This window comes from Ascaphus truei, chromosome 17 (assembly GCF_040206685.1).
Source record: "Ascaphus truei isolate aAscTru1 chromosome 17, aAscTru1.hap1, whole genome shotgun sequence".
In the NCBI taxonomy this organism is placed as follows: Eukaryota; Metazoa; Chordata; class Amphibia; order Anura; family Ascaphidae; genus Ascaphus; species Ascaphus truei.
Window position 1 is genome coordinate 31,199,791 of NC_134499.1, and position 22,514 is coordinate 31,222,304.

Below are 22,514 nucleotides of genomic sequence, written 5' to 3' on the forward strand. Positions count from 1 at the left end.
GTGCACGTGTGCTCACTTTATCTGCTATCACAGCATCATGGGGTAAAGTGTTTATCCGAACCCAATTATTTTTCATTAGAAACACATAATGAGACTATATCACCACTTCTTAGTCTCTGACCCTTGTCTCGCTGCCCACTTCTTGTCTCCTTTCTGTAATTTGTGACCCTCCAACTTCCTATCCCCTGTCCCTCTCCAATCTGCCCCTCTGTGCCCAGCATGTCCCTGTGCACTGCCCCTCTGTGCCCAGCATGTGCCTGTGCACTGCCCCTCTGTGCCCAGCATGTCCCTGTGCACTGCCTCTCTGTGCTCAGCATGTCCCTGTGCACTGCCCCTCTGTGCCCAGCATGTCCCTGTGCACTGCCCCTCTTTGCCCAGCATGTCCCTGTGCACTGCCTCTCTGTGCCCAGCATGTCCCTATGCCCAGCATGTCCCTGTGCACTGCCTCTCTGTGCCCAGCATGTCCCTATGCCCAGCATGTGCCTGTGCACTGCCCCTCTGTGCCCAGCATGTCCCTATGCCCAGCATGTCCCTGTGCACTGCCTCTCTGTGCCCAGCATGTCCATGTGCACTGCCCCTCTGTGCCCAGCATGTCCCTGTGCACTGCCCCTCTGTGCCCAGCATGTCCCTGTGCACTGCCCTCTGTGCCCAGCATGTCCCTGTGCACTGCCCCTCTCCCCCTGCATGCACCTGTCCTTCTGCCTGCTGCATGTCCCTCTGTCACCGGCTGCAGGTCACCTGTCCCCATGTCCCCTTCACTCCCGCAGTTACACGCTGCGCCCCCTGCTGACCATCACTGAGAATGAAGGATAGAGTGGGCGGGGCGTCAGGAGGGGCTGCGGTGACGTCAGCAGGTTATCACGGCGACGAGAACATCAGTTTCCATGGAGAAGTAAACAAGGAACAGGGGGCACGCGGGACCGGTGCATCTTGCTGTATATAGGTGAGTGAGTGTGAGTGTGTGTTATATGTGAGTGAGTGCTGTATGTGAGTGAGTGTGTGCTGCATGTGAGTGCTGTATATATGTGTGTGTGAGTGTGTGCTGTATATAGGTGAGTGTGTGCTGTGAGTGTGTGAGTGTGTGCTGTATATGTGTGAGTGAGTGTGTGCTGTATATGTGTGAGTGTGTGCTGTATGTGAGTGAGTGAGTGTGTGAGTGTGTGCTGTATATGTGTGAGTGAGTGTGTGCTGTATATGTGTGCGTGAGTGTGTGCTGTATGTGAGTGAGTGTGTGCGGTATATGTGTGAGTGAGGGATGTATATGTGTGAGTGTGTGTGTTGTATATAGGTGAGTGTATATGTAGAGGTGTCTGTATGTAAACACGCATATGGAGACGTGTGTGTGTGTGTGTGTGTGTGTGTGTGTGTATAGCCAATAAAGAATATCACTTGTGAGCACATTCACATGTCTTAGACAGGTCTGCAACCCCGCCTTTCACCATTATCACCCAGCATACAGTGCTTCCACTGGAGCAAGGGATTCTGGGAAATGACATGCAAATGAGCACACAGTGTCACCTTTTGCCTGGAAAATCCATTCACATGGAGCCCACAGAGACACTAGTGCATTTGTGTATATACATGCATACATACATTTGAAGACACTCTGGATTTGTTCCGTACCCGTCTTCCCAGGATCACCGTGATTACAGAATGTCGTCCATGTCATTGGCACGCTCCACCGTGTCACGAGAAACCCCCGGGTCTGGTATTGCATCACGTAAGTATCGGAACCCTTCTCATAATGATAATATAGGAAAACAAGCTAATGATATAGTGTACATTGCACTGCACATAAGACATTCAGTATCAAAGTCTCATGGCTGCAAAACAGAGGAAAATAATGCCCATTGCTTTCTGTTGGATTCTGTTTTTCTTTGATAAATCAGGTGCTGTTTTCTGCACCCCGAATACTAGTTCATAGCAACTGTGAATTTTATTGAGACAACAAGCATGCAGTCCAATGTCTTTTTCCGTGGTATGAAGATATTATGGGGCATATATACTAAGAGATGCTTCCGATCCAGCCCTGAAGGGGTTAGCCATCTCTGTCGCCACTGTTTCAGCATTGTGTTGCCCTAAGAATCTATCTTTATATTCTATTCTGTGTATTCAAGACGGTGCACGCACAGTTTCTCGTCTCTCCGCCCCCAAGTCCGGTCTGAACTCTGCCAAGCCCGGGGCAGACACCAAATCTGCAGGTTCAGGTAAAAGTGCCACAGTCTCAATGAGCCACGGACTGCTCTGGGATTTTACATCACCGTGGTCTGCCTCTCCTTTTGCAGCGCATGTAAAGAAGAGGAGCCACGTGGAGCAGAACCCATTCAAGATCCCACCGGACTTCTTCGTCGTTAGAGATCAGGAAAATGAAAGAAAGAACATGGTACGTGTGAAAAACCATGGGCTATGCCCTGCAGAACTAACCTGACTCGTATTAGGGATGATAACTCAACCTCGTTGTGCCTGTCGGCCTGAGGGTTACACCGGAACCTGTTTTTCTATAGGACTCCAGATCACTGGGGAAGATTTTTTTCCCCCCCCATCTTTTTCACAATTTAAAAACATAAATACGAGGAAACCACTCTCTAAACACTAAAAAAAAAAGAAGAAAAAAGATTTTGAGCCATTTTTAGTCTGGTAAGATTTGTGATTCCTGCCTTTTTTTGTGTGGCTTAGTAATAGACACTCAAAATGAGTTGCCAAGTCTATTTTCCAACACCTCTCGTTATCTCATGTGACCCCCTAACCCTCATTGACAGGATGGCCAAGTCGTTTTCCCCCATTGAGCCTGTGAAGTGTCAGAACTTCCAAACCAGCTCTGGTCGAGCCTGTCCCTGGATGAGGGGCTGACTCTGCTTCTGTCCTCCCACAGGAGCGCGAACTCAACAAGAACTTGAAAGTCCACCAGAAGACCACACACACGGCCACAATCCACGCGAAGCTTGCGGGGCTGCGCAAAGAGATTGAAGATGAGGAGCTGGAAGAGGGTGGGGAGGAAGGAGCGGGGAAAGCCATGGCCGTCCAAGAGAAACCCGCGTGGAAGCTGGCAGTTACAAGAGGTATGTACAGGAGAAACTGCTGTGAAGAGTACAAGCAGACCAAAGTGTGCTGTACCTGTCTGTCACAATGTTACTGTTTGGGTACAGAAGATGACGCATCATTATTTCACTTAATGTTACTGTTAGCAGGTAGACTCCACCTTTGCTTCAAACCCACATTTTTTAGATCAGTAGTACAAGAGTTTAAAGCAGCAATACAAGCTGCTGGCTGTCACGGGAGACCAGGCCCACTACACATTTATATTTAAGGGATCAGTCACAAGGCAAAACAGGCAGTAAAATAAATTGCGGTTTATTCGGACAAGACCTCGGAAACACACAGAAATACAAGAAACAGAGAATATACACACTTACGGGGGTCTGGGGAAGAGATCTACCCTTTCCTAGTTGCAAGGCGCCTGTTCAGCAAAGGCTTACCTTGATAGGACCTTGGGCTCCTGGACCGAAATGCAGCCTGCTGGCTAGGCCTCCCCATGCTTCCAGGTGTGAATAGCTCTTTCACAGAAGCAAAAGGAGAGAGGCCTGCCAGCAGCTGCTTGTCTTCAGATCTCCAACAGGAAAAAGAGAGAGAGAGAGAGAGAGAGCTGCTTTTACAGCACGCTCTTATATAGGCTGAATTCCTATCTAAATCATTGAGGAGTGTAATAGCCAATTAAAGCAGGGATTGAAATTACGCATTCACTGATAGGAGGGATAAATTCAAAACTTGCCAATAGAAACCTTGCTTATCAGTTCTGACATCCAGAGCCGTTTTTTCCCTGGCTCCGCTGTGTCTACCAACAGACATCCTAATCTGAACATCCTGCTCACCAAATGGTTTCCTGCCCTCATCCCTCGTCCTGCTGCTCTGCCCGCACCCCTCGCCTTGCTGCTCTGCCCGCACCTCTCGCCCTGCTGCTCTGCCCACACCCCTCGCCCTGCTGCTCTACCCTCGCCTCTCGCCCTGCTGCTCTGCCCATACCTCTCACTCAGCTCTGTCCCTTCTTTTCCTTTTAGATCGACAGGTACAGAAAGAAAGTCTACATGAATACATCAACAAGAAGAGGGAAATGTTCCTCCTCCAGGTAAGGTCTCCGTTGTGTCACATGCTTGTCACCTGGCCTCAGATTACAAGGACATCAGGAGACTTGAGACTGCCTGTGATTGTATTTATATTACAGGAGGTTGGCTGAAGCGCCCTTTTAGAGCAGCAGCCTGCACTGACTGTATTTTGATGCATCTTTACTTCTAGAAGAGATTTTTTCTTGCTATTCTCAACGCTCAGTGGATATGTGTTTGAAATATTAAGTGTTCGGGAGGTCAAAATGGAGCTCTGCCTTGCGTCCAGTGCAGTTAGAGGTTACCATGGTAACCACGGACACTGTAAATTAAGAAAATCATGATTTTTAACATTATTTTTTTTTCTTTTTGGAGCAGGACATGCTCAGGGGGCAAGATGCTAACATTATAGGAGTTCAACTCAGGCTTTAGGTGGGAATTGCTACTTTAAAGCAGCAGTCCAAGCTGCCAGTTTCTCTCCCCCTCCCACCTGTCCTTTAATATGTGCATCAATACCACACAATAAGTAATTAGCTAAATGGCTGTCAGTGCAGCAGAAGAGGACCAAAGCTGCAAAGTTCTGTGGGGAAGATCATGTGACCAGGCAGTCACTAGATACAATTGCTGCACTGTTTCAGAAGAGCAAGGTGATGTGTCTTTGTAAATGGTTGCTATAGAAACAAAAATGCTGGTTACATTATAATACATTAAAAATGTCATTCTGAGTTGTTTGAGAAAAAACTTGTATCATTTTTTTTAAAGTTCAGGACTGATTTCTTTCAAAAGAAAAACACACGTAGGATATTGCTTGGTCTGCAGCTTTAACGGTGCAGTCACTCTTAGGCTAAAAAAGAAATAAAAAATGTTTGTTTTCTTATTTTAACATATTCCCCCAAATGTTCTTTTATATCCCAATCACATACTCCTGTGAGGAAGTACTCATACGTTTTCTAACCTAGAGAAATACTGATATTCAAAAAAAAAATTGCCGGGCTGTTAAATATGGCGACCGCTGTGATAGACACACACACCTGATCACACCCACGCTTCCCTGCCATCTCTTCCCCTGTAAATGGTGTTAACCTTCTGATTTAATACTGACTAACCTTTAAACTCACCCCCAAAAAATTAAGCATCCCAATAGCCTGCACTAATGGCTATTGTCCCACCGTCACTCCTACCACCCATTGTGGCTAAGCACTGCCATCTATAGCACTTACTGCCTCACCTGCTGTCTCTGTAAGTCTCCCATCAAACCTCTTAGATTGTAAGCTCTTCGGGGCAGGGATTTCCTTTCCTATTGTCTGATTTTGTTGCGCTTAATGTATTATTTTAATTCCCTGTACTGTATTCTTTGTGAAGTGCTGAGTACACTTTTGGCGCTATGTAAATAAAGACATCCAATACTTTACAATAGTACGTGTGTCATGACTCGCGAATGAATCGAAGGCTTGTGGGCCCTGTGTCTCAGTACTCTCTAACAGTGAAGCGAGACGAGATCCACAAGCTGGAGGCGCTGGCTGCGGCCGAGGAGATGAAACTGGAGAAGGCGGAGCAGTTCCTGGAGGAAGACGCGGTCAAGTTTGACGAGTTTCTGAAGCAGAACGACAGGAATTCGGTGGAAGCGCTGAAGCAGTGAGTGCGCTATTCCGCGCGGGCAAAAGGTTTACACTGGTACTGCTCCCGGGCACCTGACACGGCCAGGAGGAGGTACAGGGAGTTAACTCAGGGGGGGGGGGGCTCAACTCCGGTCCTCGAGACCCCTTAACTGGTCAGCTTTTCAGGATGCCCCTGCTTCAGCACAGGAGGCTCAATCAGTGGCTCAGTCAAAGACTGAGCCACTGATTGAGCCACTTGTGCTGCAGCAGGGACTGATTGAGCCACCTGTGCTGAAGAAAGGATATCCGGAAAACCTGACCTGTTGGAGCGTCTTGGTGACTGGAGTTGAGAACCCCTGAATTAACCTTTTTGATACTGGAGGGGTGCTGGAACTGGCCTCAAAAGGGTTAACGTTGACATAAAAACACCTTCACTGTTTCCTTGCAACCTCTATAGGTGTGTGAACCTCTGCATTATACAGAGGCACACATTAACTCACCTGCTGCCAGTGTGGACAGTAATGCATGTATTTGTTGATGGTTTTTTTTTCTTGCAATGTTACATAGTAGATGAGGTTGAAAAAAGACACGCGTCCATCAAGTTCAACCTATGCTAAATTTAGACAACAGATACTTTATCCTATATCCGTACTTACAGTATATTGATCCAGAGGAAATCAAACAAAAAACCCCAGTGACATCTCATCCAATGATATCTCATAAGGGGAAAAATAAATTCCTTCCTGACTCCATGAATTGGCAATCAGATTACTCCCTGGGTCACCATCCTTCCCATGTTTACTTATTTGGTTTATCCCTGTATACATTTCCTTTCTAAAAAGATGTCCAACCTTTTTCTGAACAAATCTATTGTATCTGCCATCACAGTCTCCATGGGTAATGAATTCCACATTGTAACTGCCCTTACTGTAAAGAACCCTTTCCTTTGTTGCTGGTGAAATCTCCTTTCCTCCAACCTTAAGGGATGCCCCCGAGTCCTTTGTACTGTCCTTGGGATAAATAGTTATTTTGAAAGCTTCTTGTATTGTCCCCAAATATATTTGTATATAGTTATCATATCCCCTCTTAGACGCCTCTTTTCTAATGTAAATAAATATTATTTAGCCTACTGTAACCTCATAAGTTAGATTGTCCATCCCCTTTATTAACTTGGTGGCTCTTCTCTGCACTCTCTAGTTCCATAATGTATTTTCTAAGGAGTAGTGCCCAAAATTGTACTCCATATTGAAGGTGTGGTTTGATCTCTGGCAGCGAAGGGGTCAGATGGAGCAGAAAAACTTGTTATGAAGTCTGGTTGCAGAAATCTGTGTGCGTTTTAAAAAAGATAAATCAGACTTTGTTGGCGACACACAGTTAGCGCGTGTTGAGCTCCTGTTTTACACCACCTCTCATTCTTATGCCCTGTGTGGTTCTGTTTGCCTCCATGCTCAGGGCTGACCGGGAAACCAAGCTGAAAATGGAGAAAGTCTCTGAAATCAAGAGGCAGACTGCACAGATGGTGAATATCAAGAGGTAAAAAAAAAAAGAGGCCCAGATGCTTTTAATAGACATTTCCTGAAAAACTCAGAATGGCAGCCATGTTTAAAAGGCCCCTGCAAAAAAAATGTCCTGTAATATTTCTCAGAGATGGAAAGCTGCTGGAGGAAGTAGCAGCGCTGTGAGTGATAGGGACGAACAGGGCAAAGTAAAGGGGATTTCTAAACGAAAGTGGACAACTGAATTTGTTCTTTCCTCTTTTGGCTGCTTGTCCGTCTCCCAGTGACATCTCCAAGTGCGAGGACGTTCTGCGGGAGTACCTGATGCACAAAGACTTCCTCTTCAAGCTGTCTCCAAAGGAATGGAGGGAAGAGGCGGCAGGGAAGAGGGCAGGACGGAAGTTATCCGTCATCTCCACCTCCAGGGAGAAGGAGAAACGGGGCTCCGAATCCAAAGTGTCCCTGTCTCCTGCTCTAGGAAAGAGTAAGTGATCTGTGAGGACCAGGCACTGCCCTAATTGTGGATGTTGACGCTGGATTATACTGGGAGTCCCGTGGGAAAAGATGGCGCAATGTGCTTGTGGGAGAACATAGATTGAGAACCAACTGCAACGAGCTGTTACATAGCTGTTACATAGCTGTTACATAGCTGTTACATAGCTGTTACATAGTTGTTACATAGTAGAGGAGGTTGGAAAAAAGACACGTGTCCATCAAGTTCAACCTACACTAAATGTAGACTTTGTTCAGCTCACTGGAGCAATTCCTCTTAGGACCAAAGTGAACTAATGACAATAGAATATTTATTAGGTTAAATACAGTTCGTTGACACAATTAAAAAAAAGTCTAAGGTTTTTTAAATCATGTTTTATAAATGCGCCATGTCTACTTGTTGGCCAAATGTTCTGGGAGGGGGGGGGGTTACGATCTTCACCTAATCCTTTATATATATTTTTTTTTTTGGTAAACTTGATATACAAGTAAATCGTTGAGACTTGTATTCTTTTGGTTACTTTCAACTAATTATTTTGCCATCGTTAGCCAAATATATATAAAGGGGAAGAGCAATAATTACCAGATGATAAGATTTAAAAAAATCACACAGGAGCTGAAGAAAATAGAGATGTATTCATTCTTATAAAGGGAGAAAATACGTGAATATATATATATACTAGCTGAGAGACCCGGCGTTGCCCGGGATGTAAATGCGTAATAGGTAGTATTATTTATAAATGGTGGAACAATAGGTGAGTATTTGTTGTAAAGGTTGGATAATAATGTTGAAAAGAAAGATGGAAGAAAATGTAATACGATGTTGTTTAAAAATGGTTTATTGTAAACACACCACAGTACAATGTATATTTTGGTGACATAAGTGATGTGAAAATGTGAGGCGTGTGTCCTGCTAGGGTGTGAGCATGTGTGAGGCGGCGGGTGGGTGTTCAGTACGGGTGGCGCGTGGGTAGTGAGTGCTGGCTGTGGGTCGGGGTCCTGCTAGGGTGTGAGGCGGCGGGTGTGTGGCGAGTGCAGGTGACAGCTGGTCAGTGATATTGTTGCGTAGGGGCAGGAGGCGGCAGGTGTGTGTCGAGTGTGTGGGGTGGGTGAGAGGCGGCGGGTGTGTGTCGAGTGTGGCAGGTCTGTTTAGTGCGTGCGGCGGCTGTGTGGCGCAGGGGTGTGAGTGGTGGGCGGGTGAAAGGCAGAAGTGCGGGTGGGCGAAAGGCAGAGGCGGGAGGGCGGACGAAAGGCGTTGAAGGAGGGGAGGTCGGAGGGGTGGTGGGGGGTGGTGAGGGGAGGTGAAGGGGGGCGGAGGGGAGGTCGGAGGGGAGGTGAGGATGGGTGGTGAGGGGGGGGTGGTGGGGGATGGTGAAGGGGAGGTGAAGGGGGGGCGGAGGGGAGGTGAAGGGGGGGCGGAGGGGAGGTGAAGGGGGGGTGAGGGGAGGTGAAGGAGGGGTGAGGGGAGGTGAAGGGGGAGAGGTGAAGGGGGGGTGACGGGAGGTGGAGGGGGTTGCCGGGAGGTGAAGGGAGGGGGGGGGGTGACGGGAGGTGGGTGACAGGAGGTGAAGGGAGGGGGGGGGGTGACAGGAGGGGGGTGACAGGAGGCGAAGGGGGGGTAGTGACAGGAGGTGAAGGGGGTGTGAAGGGAGGAAGGGAAGGGGGAGGTGGAGGAGAGGAAGGGGGAAGAGGGAGGTGGGGGAGGAGGGGAAGGGGGGAGGAGAAGGGGGAGGGGGGGGAAAGGGTGAAGGGGGGAGGTGGGGGAAAGGGTGAAGGGGGAGGGGGGGTAAAGGTGGGGGAGGGGAAAAGGGGGGAAAGGTGGGGGAGGAGGGAAAGGGGGGAAAGAGGGGTGGAGGGGGGGAAGAGGGGAGAGGGGGGATGGGGAAAGGGGGGAGGTGGAGGAGGGTAAGGGGGGAGGTGAGGAGGGAGGTGAGGAGGGAGGTGGAGGAGGGGAAGGGGGGAGGAGGGGAAGGGGGGAGGTGGAGGAAGGGGGAGGTGGAGGAGGGGAAGGGGTGAGGTGGAGGAGGGGAACGGGGGAGATGGAGGAGGGGAAGGGGGGAGGTGGTGGGAAGAGGGGGGAGGTGGTGGGAAGGGGGGGAGGTGGGAAGGGGGGGGAGGTGGCAAGGGGGGGAGGTGGTGGGAAGGTGGGAAGGGGGGGAGGTGGTGGGAAGGTGGGAAGGTGGGGGGGGCGGTGGAAAGGGGGGGGAGGTGGTGGGAAGAGGGGGGAGGTGGTGGGAGGTTGTAAGGGAGAGTGAAGGGAAGGTGAAGGGGGGGGGTGAAGGTGGGGTGGAGGGGAGGTGAAGGGGGGGGGTGGAGGGGAGGTTAAGGGGGGGGGTGGAGGGGAAGTTAAGGGGGGGTGGAGGGGAGGGGAAGGGGGGGTGAAGTGGAGGGGAGGTGGAAGGGAGGGGAAGTGTAGTGAGGGGTGGGTGAGGGGAGGTGGAGGGGATGTGGAAGGGAGGGGAAGTGTAGTGAGGGGTGGGTGAGGGTAGGTGAAGGCCGCTCACTCACCCGTCCGGCAGCTCCCATGTGGATCTGAGGCGGGAGGCAGCGTGTTGTGGCCGCTCCCCCGCTGAGTGTAGCGGCGCCGGGGGGGGGGGGTGGAGGGGAAGTGAGTGAGGGGAGGTGATCACTCTGCTCCCCCGCTGAGTGTAGCGGCGCCGGGGGGGGGGGTGGATGGGAAGTGAGTGAGGGGAGGTGATCACTCCGCTCCCCCGCTGACTGTAGCGGCGCCGGGGGGGGGGGTGGAGGGGAAGTGAGTGAGGGGAGGTGATCACTCCGCTCCCCCGCTGAGTGTAGCGGCGCCGGGGGGTGGTGGAGGGGAAGTGAGTGAGGGGAGGTGATCACTCCGCTCCCCCGCTGAGTGTAGCGGCGCCGGGGGGGGGTGGAGGGGAAGTGAGTGAGGGGAGGTGATCACTCCGCTCCCCCGCTGAGTGTAGCGGCGCCGGGGGGGGGGTGGAGGGGAAGTGAGTGAGGGGAGGTGATCACTCCGCTCCCCCGCTGAGTGTAGCGACACCGGGGGGGGGGGTGGAGGGGAAGTGAGTGAGGGGAGGTGATCACTACGCTCCCCCGCTGAGTGTAGCGGCGCCGGGGGGGGGGTGGAGGGGAAGTGAGTGAGGGGAGGTGATCACTCCGCTCCCCCGCTGAGTGTAGCGGCGCCGGGGGGGGGTGGAGGGGAAGTGAGTGAGGGGAGGTGATCACTCCGCTCCCCCGCTGACTGTAGCGGCGCCGGGGGGGGGGTGGAGGGGAAGTGAGTGAGGGGAGGTGAAGGCCGCTCCCTCACCCGTCCGGCAGCTCCCTCACCCGTCCGGCAGCTCCCTCACCCGTCCGGCAGCTCCCACGTGGAGGGGGGGGGGGGGGTGAAAGCGCGGGAAACAGGAAGAGGCGGAGGAAGAGGCGGAGCCTCGGGGACCGGTGGGGAAGAGAGCGGGAGATGTGCTGCTAATGTATGTAACAGAGAGAGAGAGTGTGTGTGTGTGTGTGTGTGTGTGTGTGTGTGTGTGTGTGTGTGTGTGTGTGTCCTTTGGCCCGTCACTCCGCCTCAGGCCAATGAGAGGTGTGGGGGGCGGCCCAAGGGGGTGGTGTGAGTGTGTGAGGCCAATGAGAGGTGTGCGGGGGCGGGCGGCCCAAGGGACCAATGAGATTGCCGCTAGGGACACCGGACATCCAGGCAGGCAGGCAAACATACTGTGCTTTCACTAATATAGTATAAGATATGTATATATATATATATATATATATTTTTGCTACTTTGTGGGTTGAAGAAAATAGATTGTGAGCTCTTATGGATAGCTGTGGGCCTGTCAGTTCTGTGTTCATATTTTTACAACTATTGTTTAGGGAGAGAGAGCAGGTCATCGGGACAAGTTATCCAGAGCCGGGACTCCACGAGAGATGTCCAGCAGCCCTCCAGGCTGAGCATCAAACAGCAGACCACTAAAAAGATGTGAGTATTGTGTCTTGTGAGAGACTCGGGAATCCGAGGGGCTGAAACATATTGTGTAGGAAAACAAAAATAGATAGCGCTAATTCTAAATGGAGGTGTGACACAAATTCGCCTACTTAGGTGATATGAAATAGTAATAGTAAAAAAATAATATAAAATATATATATATATATATATAAACAAGTGTTATATGGCTGCCTAAGATATCACTCTGACCACCTGGTCAGAGAGTAAAGGATAGAGAAGGAAAGTATATCTCTGGCGCCCAACACTAGCAAACAATATTAATAATAACTAAATAAAATATACAACCAGGACTGGCAGATGACAAAATTCCCGGAACGGGCTTCAGTCGATGGAGATCATATACTGTACATGAAATAAAAACAGACAAGGTACATAGTATAATACTGTAAGGCTAAAACATGTATAGCACACACTTAGACTAACATGCAATGTAATACTGGAAGCTGAAACGAATAACAGGTAAACTGAATAATAATCAAAACATTTAATAAACGACACAATGATTAACACTGATGAGATAAGATATCCTTAGTATATAGTCCCACTGGAACCTCCTCTGTATCAGGTAGACTGCCCACTTACCAGATGGAAAGTGGTAGTAAGCGGTGGAGATATCTGCGAGTTTCCCCTCTCATTTTGGCACAGTGGTTCCTGGCCCCGCTCTCCGACACAGGCTGCGTCCTGTTCTCCCGCAACTTCCGTCTGGGCAGCACGCCACTCCTGGTCTCGCGATGCCTGATGGAGACTTGTGAGGAACTCCGAAGTCGCCAACTGCAACTGCAGATTCGCCGTGGAACTGCCAAGTGATTGTAGGGGTGATAGTGACAAAGTCAGCGGGACCACCCTACACGTTTCGAAAGTGACTGCTTTCTTCCTCAGGGGTGTATGAGAGGGGAGACTCGCAGATATCTCCACCGCTTACTACCACTTTCCATCTGGTTAGAGGGCAGTCTATCTGATACAGAGGAGGTTCCAGTGGGACTAAATACAAAGGATATCTTATCTCATCAGTGTTAATCATCGTGTCGTTTATTAAATGTTTTATTATTATTCAGTTGTCCTGTTATTCGTTTCAGCTTCCAGTAGTACATTGCATGTTAGTCTAAGTGTGTGCTATACATGTTTTAGCCTTACAGTATTATACTATGTACCTTGTCTGTTTTTATTTCATGTATATTATCTCCATCGACTGAAGCCCGTTCCGGGAATTTCGTCATCTGCCAGTCCTGGTTGTATATTTTATTTAGTTATTATTAATATTGTTTGCTAGTGTTGGGCGCCAGAGATATAGTTTCCTTCTGAAACATATTGTGTGTTACAGAGGGAGCTATGACACTGGTAACCACGCTGCCAAACCACAGCGCTCGGGTTTCTGGGTCACAATGTGTTGTGCTGTTGCCTTTGCTGGTCACACTTGGCACTGTAGTATGGAGGGCAGATTTTTGCCTTGACGCACTCTGACTACAGTGATGGAATGAAAAACTGGTTGAGATAGCACAAAGGGGACACTCCGTATGGGGGCAAAAAGGGCAGATGAGATGAGATTTGAGCAGGCAAGAAAATGGGCAGAACTCCTTGTTTGTGGAGTGAAGCAAAAAAAAAAATGAGTCGGTCATTGTACGGGTGTCAACACAGGTGTGTGTGTGTGTGTGTGTGTGTGTGTGTGTGTGTGTGTGTGTGTGTGTGTGTGTGTGTGTGTGTGTGTGTGTGTGTGTGTGTGTGTGTGTGTGTGTGTGTGTGTGTGTGTGTGATACTTGGGGATAGCATGCAGGGAGGTACCGAGCATCACTGTTTTTTTGCGTTTTTAAAGTTTACATTTTCTTATCTAAAAACGATATTTATTTTAAAATGGGTCTCTTGGCTTTGTTGTTGAAGCATCAACATGCTAATAAATTCCAATGTGTTCTGTCATCAAACAACCTTAACATGTTGAAATCAAACGCAGTATCACAGACTATAATGTCGACGACTACTATAGAGAAGAGAGACTTGGGAGTTATTGTTTCCGCTGATATAAGAGCAGGCAGCAATATAACAAAGCGTTGCAGGGCACAATATCACGTGGGCTCTATTTTCAGGAGTAACGCAACATCCCTGGGGGAGGATAAGGACATCTTGGAAAACCTGGTGTCCTCAGACAGCGAAGAGGTTAGTGAAGAATCCCACACAATATAACACTAGCGATACACTTTATTAGGGATTCGATACAGTTATAACAAGTTCTCTGCCGTGAAATACGCCGCATAAGAAATCGCAGGTTATAACAGTAGATAAAATGACCCATGATGGATTACTTAATGATGTTAATACAAGTGAATGGCTGTTATGTATTGATCATTTCTGTTGCACTTATATGATCCTAACCCCAAATCTGTTAGAGGTTTTATTGGACAAAGAAGGGTGGGTAGCGGTGTTGGTCCTTTCTTCCATGTAGAAGTTATATTGGGGTGAGATAGCCTTTGCTAGTTCTGCAGCACTGTCTATATGTGCAACAATTGTTTCCACAGCTCTCAGACTGGGCCTTTCACCTTTTGAATGACTCTGACTACAAGTTTTATGTTGAAAGTGTGTCTGTGGTTACAAAGTTGCACAGTGAATTATGTAACCGGATGTGTGGAAACAGTTGTTGCAGTTAAGTGTCTGACATGTAAATCAATGCACATGGTTTCAATTCCAGCCTCCTACACTAAGGGGGCCTGTGGCTACCTTTATGTATGAAGGATAGCTTTTTTTTTTTAAAGAATTGTCAATCGATTTCTCTCATTAGCAGCATATGTTGGTTATGTTATTCATGCTCTTACATTTGTCGCACATAGTCTTTGTATTTGTATTACTTGCATTTACCTGTTACTCTGAGGAAAACTTGACAGGCAATGTTGACGTATTTATGGCGCCCAAAAGTGGCGCATACTTGACGTTTAATATTATTTACATATGTGCGTCAGACAGCATCTAAACTCCGCCTCTAACTCCACCCCTTGCGTCATCATTTTCTTTGTGAATAGGTTGTTGATGCCCACACCACACATCTACAAATTGGTTTTATACATTGACGCACTAACTTGCTAGTCTTATCTGCGTCCCTTTTATGGCAAAATCAATGACAGCGACTCTCTATATACATAGTTCCCACTGTGCGAGATTCTTGTCTCTCTGCCTCTAAGGTGAAAGAGTTGTAGATGTCCTATAAGGATTACACCCCGGGGGGGCGTATGAATAAGTGGGACGTGTAATTGAAGGGGGTCCAGTAAAATACATGAAGAATGTAACGAAGATGCTTTGGAATTTGAAAGTGCGGTATGAACACACGTTATTGTGGTTACAAGGTCTGACTTCTGATAACTACGGTTGATTTTGCTGTTGCTACAAGCAGCAGTGTGTCAGCGAATAATGTAAGGACTGACCGCCCTCTCTGTCCCCCTCGCTAGGAACCCGAGCTGTACTTCACTGACCCGCAGCAGCTGCTGGACATCTTCTCGGAGCTAGAGGAGCAGAACCTGTCGCTGATCCAAAACTCCCAGGAAACAGAGGAGTTGCTGGAGGAGACCAAACAAACCATCGCCAGCACAGAGGAGAGAATGTAAGGCCGCGTCCTTACTCCGTGCCGCTCGAACAAAAGGCCGTACCTCTATGAGGCAAGCCATAGAGTGCGCGTCCCATGAAGCGCAAACGGTTTTTCGAGCAGACAAAAGGTTTTGTTTTGGTCGTGCGACGGCCTGGTCACATGAGCGGTTCAGCCAATGAGGGCGAACCAGCTTCATGACATCACGGCCGCGCCTCTCCATCCCAAAGGTCGCGCGACGCCATGTGCTCCGTCGCGAACGTGCCTACTCTATCCACGGCCTAAGTGTGCAGCAGAACTCTCCCGTATACAGCGGGGACTCCTGGGATACTTTGCCATACAATTGTAAAAAATTATAATTAGTTCAAAACGGATAAACATGAGGCCGTTGTTATGTATTCATTTCTTCTGCACTTAAAGCAGCGCAACAGGTTACGGTTTCCTTTTTAATTTTTATTTTTTTTAGTTATTGAAGTGGGGGGTCTGAAGCGGTACTGCATTCATTTCAGCCCCAGGGACCCCCTGCTTCCCGAGATACTTCTCTGTGCAGGTAGCCGCACCGACTGGGCTTGGTGGGGCTAACATAATGGCCGCTTAAATGTCCCACGTCTTGTGAGCAAATAGGAAGCTGTGATATCATCCCTTGCAGCTTCCTGTTGGCCCACATGACATTTAAACAGCCGGGATACCAGCACCACCCTACTGGGGTATGTAAATTGAGAAGCAGGGGGTCCCCGGGGCTGAAATTAACCTATATAAGTTCCTATAACTAAAAAAATAAAAGAAACACAAACTGCCACTTGGAGTGCTGCTTTAATTACTAGAAGGCAAAACTAATACTCTATATAAGAGGAACTTGACAGTATTTTGTATACTTTCCAAAAAGCTAGTAATACAAACTGTATGTGGGGGACATGTCATTCCATGTAGTGAGATCCCATGATAGTATGTGGGGGACATGTCATTCCATGTATTGGGATCCCATGAAAGTATGTGGGGGACATGTCATTCCATGTAGTGGGATCCCATGATAGTATGTGGGGGACATGTCATTCCATGTATTGGGATCCCATGAAAGTATGTGGGGGACATGTCATTCCATGTAGTGAGATCCCATGATAGTATGTGGAGGACATGTCATTCCATGTATTGGGATCCCATGAAAGTATGTGGGGGACATGTCATTCCATGTAGTGGGATCCCATGATAGTATGTGGGGGACATGTCATTCCATGTAGTGGGATCCCATGAAAGTATGTGGGGGACATGTCATTCCATGTAGTGGGATCCCATGATAGTATGTGGGGGACATGTCATTCCATGTAGTGGGATCCCATGAAAGTATGTGGGGGACATGTCATTCCATGTAGTGGGATCCCATGAAAGTATGTGGGGGACATGTCATTCCATGTAGTGGGATCCCATGATAGTATGTGGGGGACATGTCATTCCATGTAGTGGGATCCCATGAAAGTATGTGGGGGACATGTCATTCCGTGTAGTGGGATCCCATGATAGTATGTGGGGGACATGTCATTCCGTGTAGTGGGATCCCATGATAGTATGTGGGGGACATGTCATTCCATGTAGTGGGATCCCATGAAAGTATGTGGGGGACATGTCATTCCATGTAGTGGGATCCCATGATAGTATGTGGGGACATGTCATTCCATGTAGTGGGATCCCATGAAAGTATGTGGGGGACATGTCATTCCATGTAGAGGGATCCCATGGAAGGATTATTGGTGTGAAGGACACATTTCTCAGTGCTTACTGGGAACATTATCGTTCTCTCCAACGTGTTCATTTCTGGGTTAGGGAGAAAGAGACCCAGCAATTGCAAGAGCACATCGACCAGCTGAAGGTCTCCATTGCCCGTGAAGAGGAGAGGGCCGCCGATCTGGAGCTGAAGTCTCGAGTCTTCGCTTTTGGGCAGTACAAATCTGACGACCAGGTAAGTCTTGAACCAGTCTCTCCCACTTCACTTACTTGTGAATGAGCAGTCTATTGAGACCTTTCTTCCTCCATCAGAGCGCTGAAGATAACGTTTACAGGTAGTGTAGGACCTGCAGGGTTTACTGTGACGTGGTTCTCAGGCTTCTTATGCTTTGGCCAAGGAATTTAACTAAATGACCCTTGTGAGAAGAAAAACAGATAAGTATTTAACTATTTAATTTGACAGATTAGATGTAGCATTTGGGCTTTTTTGTCTTTTGTTTCAGGTATATTGAAATCATAATACAGGTTGTCCTCATTTTCTGACGTTTCGCTTTCCGTCGACGCATAACGCAGTAAAAAAACTAATTATCCGCCATGGTTTTCGAGCATCCGACAGAAACCGCCGCCGGTTAACATGTTAACTGTCCCACATCCGAAGCGGGTTTGCGGGACGCATTGTGTCGGAAAAGCGAGGACTACCTGTAATATCTCTAAAACTACAAGGCAAGAGTACCAACTGTTGGGTAGGCGTGGGAGAGAGGTGCGTAATAATTTGTCTTATTCTATGTTAGGTTCCAGCCTCGGCTATTTCTCTTTGTGCATTAAATACTCGCCTACAATTGAGTAACATAACAGCATGGTCTCTTTCTCCAATGAAGCCATACCGTAAGGACCAGAATTGAAGCCCAGAGGTGGCTGCATATAGGCACCTGGGCTAAAACTGCTTCAGCAATTAAAGGTGTTGCATAAATAAGCATTATTACTAGACAGACGCACATGCTGGCGCCTGATTTATTTTGTTTGTAGGACACCATGCTGTCGTCTCTGAGCAGCAAGGTGGAGGAAGTTTACTGCGCATGCATCGGAGAGAATCGAGCAAACCTCAATGCCCTGCAGATGCTGATGGTAATTGAGCGCCAGTTAGAGGAGTTGATGGACAACATTGAAATGATTCCCCCAGAGAGGATCGAAATAGCTGAGAAAGCCAAAGAGAAGGAGCGGAGGTTGAGGTAAGGAGGTGCAGTGTAACGCTGTATCCTGCTCTGGCAGCATATCATGTTCTGAGACTGGCTGCATTATCACATAGGACAGGGGTTCTCAACTCCAGTACTAAGACCCCCTCCTCTCCCCACCCCCAACAGGTCAGGTTTTCAGGATGAGCCACCTGTGTTGAAGCAGGGATAATCAGTGGCTAAGTCTTTGTCTAAGCCACCTGTCCTGAAGCAGGGATGACCAGAAAAACTGACCTAAAGGGTCTTGCGAACCACAGAGGTGCAATCATAGGATATTATAATGTGGTTATATATATATATATATATATATATATATATATATATATATATATATATATGAGAGAGATATGGAGATATAGAGAGACAGATATATTGTGTATGTATGTGTGCATCTGTACCGTGTTAGCCGAGCTTAATAATCAAAAACAAACAGTCGATACCGTTCTATGGCTAGGAATGTTATCTATGTGGGTGACGCCTAGCCCTCCCCCCCTGTGCAGTATACGATTTATGATTAAAGGTCCCTGAATGTTTGTGCCATCCGAGTGCCCATAGCGGTCCCGGTTGTCTGGAGGTATGTGTCATTTCCAAATGTAATGTAGTTAAGGGGCAAAATAAATTTGATGCATTTAGTCAGTCTCTATGAGTGGATCTTACACATTCAAATGTACAATGCAATTTATTCCCTTTATACCAATAGGGACCACATAGTACCCATGCACAGAAATGCAACACCCTCTTACATTTCAACACCCACACCCACCACTGTTATACACTTCCCCTCTACATACACATTTTGTAAAGCGCTGGATACACTGGGGGTGGTTTATAAATTAAACCCTCTCTTTTCTTTCTTTCTCTCTCTCTCTCTCTCTCTCTCTTATATTCAGGGACCATTTTACACCTTTTAGTCATAAATCGCATACTGCACAGGGGGAGGGTTAGGCTTCACCCGAGATAACATTCCTAGCTGTCCTGTTTGAAAGTAAATTTCTTGGCTTAATCAATTGTAACATCGCCCGAAGAAGAGATCACTGTATCGCGAAAGCTCGCACAAGTAAAAGCATTTAGTTAGCCACAGAACGGTATCGACTATTTGATTTTATATATATATATATATATATTTGTGCACATGGGGATGAAGGAAATGCAATTAAAGGGGTCAAGAGACAGCAAGGTGAGTAGGAGGAAACAGACAGCAAGGACAGGAGACCGATAAACAGGAGAGGAGGGAGCGTAGTGTGCAGAGAGCAGCAGACACATTAAGGCAGGGAGTGCAAAGAGAGGGGAGGAGAGAGTGCTAAGAGGAGCAGGGCATGATGGAGGGAGGGGAGACAGAGGGATGACGAGTGAATGGAGAGCAGTGTGCACATGGGGCAGCAGGGAGTGCAAAGAGAGGGAGGGGAGGAGAGACAGCAAGGTGAATAGGAGGAGACAGAGAGACAGCAAGGTGAGACAGACGAGCAGGAGAGGAGGTAGTGTGTGCACAGAGAGGAGCAGACACATTAAGGCAAGGAGTGCAAAGAGAGGGAAGTGTATGATAGAGAAAAGAGTAAAGGAGGGGAAGAGGGGACAAGAGACAGCAAGATGTTACAGGAAGTGGTGAAAACAAAGAGTAATGTTCAGCTTATGGTACAGCTAGTGTGTGTTTATAGCTATATATAATCTCTCATTTGACTACATACACTAAAAATACCTTGGAGAAAATATAATCTTTCAAAGATAGAAAAATATTTGCTGTTAATGCTGGGAAATGAAATAACATAATAATCGAAGGCTACAGATTACACAAAGGCCGCTGCTCTGAGTTTACAGCCTAAAGGGAACAAAAAAATCATTTGAATGTGTGACAGAGGCTGCTGCCTGTGCAGAATGTCTGTGTAGGGGATCTGGATTTTATTCCATACGTTTTACCAGGCTAAGAGAGGAGAAAATTAAACAGCAGAAGCTGCACCAAGAGGAAAGGCTGCGACGGGCCCTGGAGAGAGCACAGGCCGATCCCAAGAAAACAGTGAGTGTGGTTACACAGCATACGGTACTTGTATTCTCACATATAACCATGTATTGAGCAGGGTTCCCTGTAATGCTCGTAAGCGCTAGAACACAGAATTTTAGCAGCGCACACCAAACTTCCCCTCCATGCACACACAAACTCAGGCTACCCAACAGGGATTCTGGGAAATCTATAGTCAGCCCCATAGCCCCCCCTTCCCTGGTGCAGAGTGGGAACGTTGCTGCCGTGACCAGCGCTTCTGCCCGCTCCCTCAGCTGTTTTAATGACAGTGCGCTGATTAATACGGCTCCTCTCCTGTGCTCAGCACAAGATCCCCGTGGAAGAGAAAAGGGCAGTGATCATCAGAGCGCCAGCATAAAAGGTGCAATCACACATAGTCGGACAGTTGAATTTCTTAGGGGCCGGCCTCTGAATGGAGAAGTGTTGGTCCATCAAGTGTTTTCTTTCCCCTTATCCCACCCCATCCTTATCAGAGAACTATGGGAGGACTCTGCCTGTACAAACACTCACTGATTACACAGTGACATCTCACAAACTGTGACAAACTGGAGCGGCCAGAGGAAATCAAACATCCTCCCAAGTGTCACTGGAAATAATACATTAATAATACCTATATATGTCAGATTTGGGTAAAAAAAGGCATCAGTTACCCATTCTTACACGTCACTGGAATTAGTTCACTTTGACCCTTTAAAGAGGCAATCCAAGCCAGCTCCCTCCCTCCCCATTTTGTTAATACGGGATTGGAGCGGGGCGTTTCTGGAGCTGAACCCCATTCATTTCAGCTGCAGGGATCCCCCTGCTTCCGGAGGTACTCCCGTGTACACTGTATGGCTGCTTTACAAAGCTCCCGGGACTGCAGGCCAATAGGAAGCCGCAACATCCTCAGGTTCAGCTTCCTATTGGCCCATGTGACCAGGGGCTTCAAACTGCAGGAAACGGCCGAGATACCGACACCCCCCTTCGGAGGTAAGTACCTCTGGAAGCAGGGGGATCCCTGAGCTGAAATTAACAGGGTTCAACTCCAGAAACCTCTGCTTCAAACCTGTATTAAAACAAGGGGGAGGGGCCGCTTCGCTTGCCCCTTTAAGCAGCTGACCAGACGAGCTACACGCAGCTGCTTTTGGTTGCTCACCAAGCTTGATGCTTTGCTCAGCGGTTTTTACAATACACAGGGCTTTAGTTTTTGGTGCCTGGGGCACATCAGATGCAGTCACAAAGATACAGCACTGGACAGGTTTCTATTAAAACATTTATTGGCTTTAGCTGACATCTTAATCTTCACGCAGTGAGCTGTACGTTGGGACCATTTTCTTTGCTAACGTGACACCGCTTTTTGTTCTTCTTTAAAGACTGGCCGGAAGCTCATGTATCGTTCTGACCCCCCAGCCCTGAAACTCAACATAGACAAGGATCAGGATAAGCTAGACAAAGAAAAGGAGGAAGCCTTGCTCTTCTTCAGTTAAAGCTTTTTCCGTGTTAATAATCATGGTTACACAGCAAGATGTGGCAGCTTCACGGGACGAACTCATTGTGGCATCTGCTGTGCGGTGAAAGTATGTACGCCCGACGGGATTTTTATGGTAAAAAACAATAATGCTTGAATGAAACATGATTCCCTTTTGTATGTTTCTGTTACACATTGCGTTATGATATAAAAATAAAGTGCAGTGATTTATTGAAGTGAAACTTCTTCTTTGCTGGCACCTACAGAGTTGTGTTAGGAAAACTCCCTTGTGTTGTAACAAAATTCCATAACGGAAGTGACGTCAGGAGTGGAAAGAGAGACACGGAATTCAGTTACTATAAACATAGAAGTGCAAATAGCTAAAACACACATTCTAAGTTAAACTTCTTTGCGTTTTGCCACTGATTGTGTTTTGATTTTTAAATTAAAAACATCACCATCACAAATACAATATCTGTGACAAGACAAAGAAGTTTCACTTAAAATGCGCGTGCTCGGCCCACACACTTTTTTTGTATAAATGTAAAGAGTACAGACTGGAGAAAAATATACATGTTTTTGGGGGGGCTTTGTTGAAGAAAATTCCTGTAAATTGGACCTGATTGCACAGGCTGTATTTCTAAACAGTAAAGTGATTACATGTATTAGTTCAGTTAGTGTTAAATAAATGACAATGCAACCTGCTTAAAGTTTAATTTTTACAAAAGAGAAGAATTTAGGAAAGGTAGCAATATTCACATGGCAACATATATACTGTACTGTATGTGTATATATATTAAGAAGGTAGTCAAATCCTCATTTCACAAACCTTAAATACTTTAAAGAAATCTTTACTTTTAGATTAAAGTCCAATTTTTAGGTTTGTG

At 47.5% G+C, this 22,514-nt stretch overlaps 2 protein-coding genes across 3 annotated transcripts in view; both read left to right on the forward strand.

Annotated features, from left to right (window-relative positions):
* Nucleotides 1–22,514, forward strand: part of TMEM43 (transmembrane protein 43) — a 268,845-nt gene that overhangs the window by 118,577 nt on the left and 127,754 nt on the right. The window lies entirely within an intron of this gene.
* Nucleotides 826–21,863, forward strand: CFAP100 (cilia and flagella associated protein 100). Of its 2 annotated transcripts, none has more exons than XR_012788613.1 (16): nt 826–943; nt 1,636–1,720; nt 2,118–2,207; nt 2,286–2,383; nt 2,873–3,059; nt 4,056–4,123; nt 5,569–5,732; nt 7,148–7,228; nt 7,476–7,675; nt 11,521–11,626; nt 13,732–13,801; nt 15,082–15,233; nt 17,034–17,169; nt 17,961–18,163; nt 18,296–18,425; nt 20,084–20,177. XR_012788613.1 is itself a non-coding variant. In XM_075574600.1 (16 exons), the coding sequence occupies exons 2-16, from the start codon at nt 1,654–1,656 to the stop codon at nt 21,644–21,646; spliced, it is 1,830 nt and encodes a 609-aa protein (XP_075430715.1). In that variant the 5' UTR covers nt 826–943; nt 1,636–1,653; the 3' UTR covers nt 21,647–21,863. The 2 variants fall into 2 exon arrangements, 1 of the variants encoding a protein (XP_075430715.1); XM_075574600.1 differs by lacking the exon at nt 18,296–18,425 and adding an exon at nt 21,533–21,863.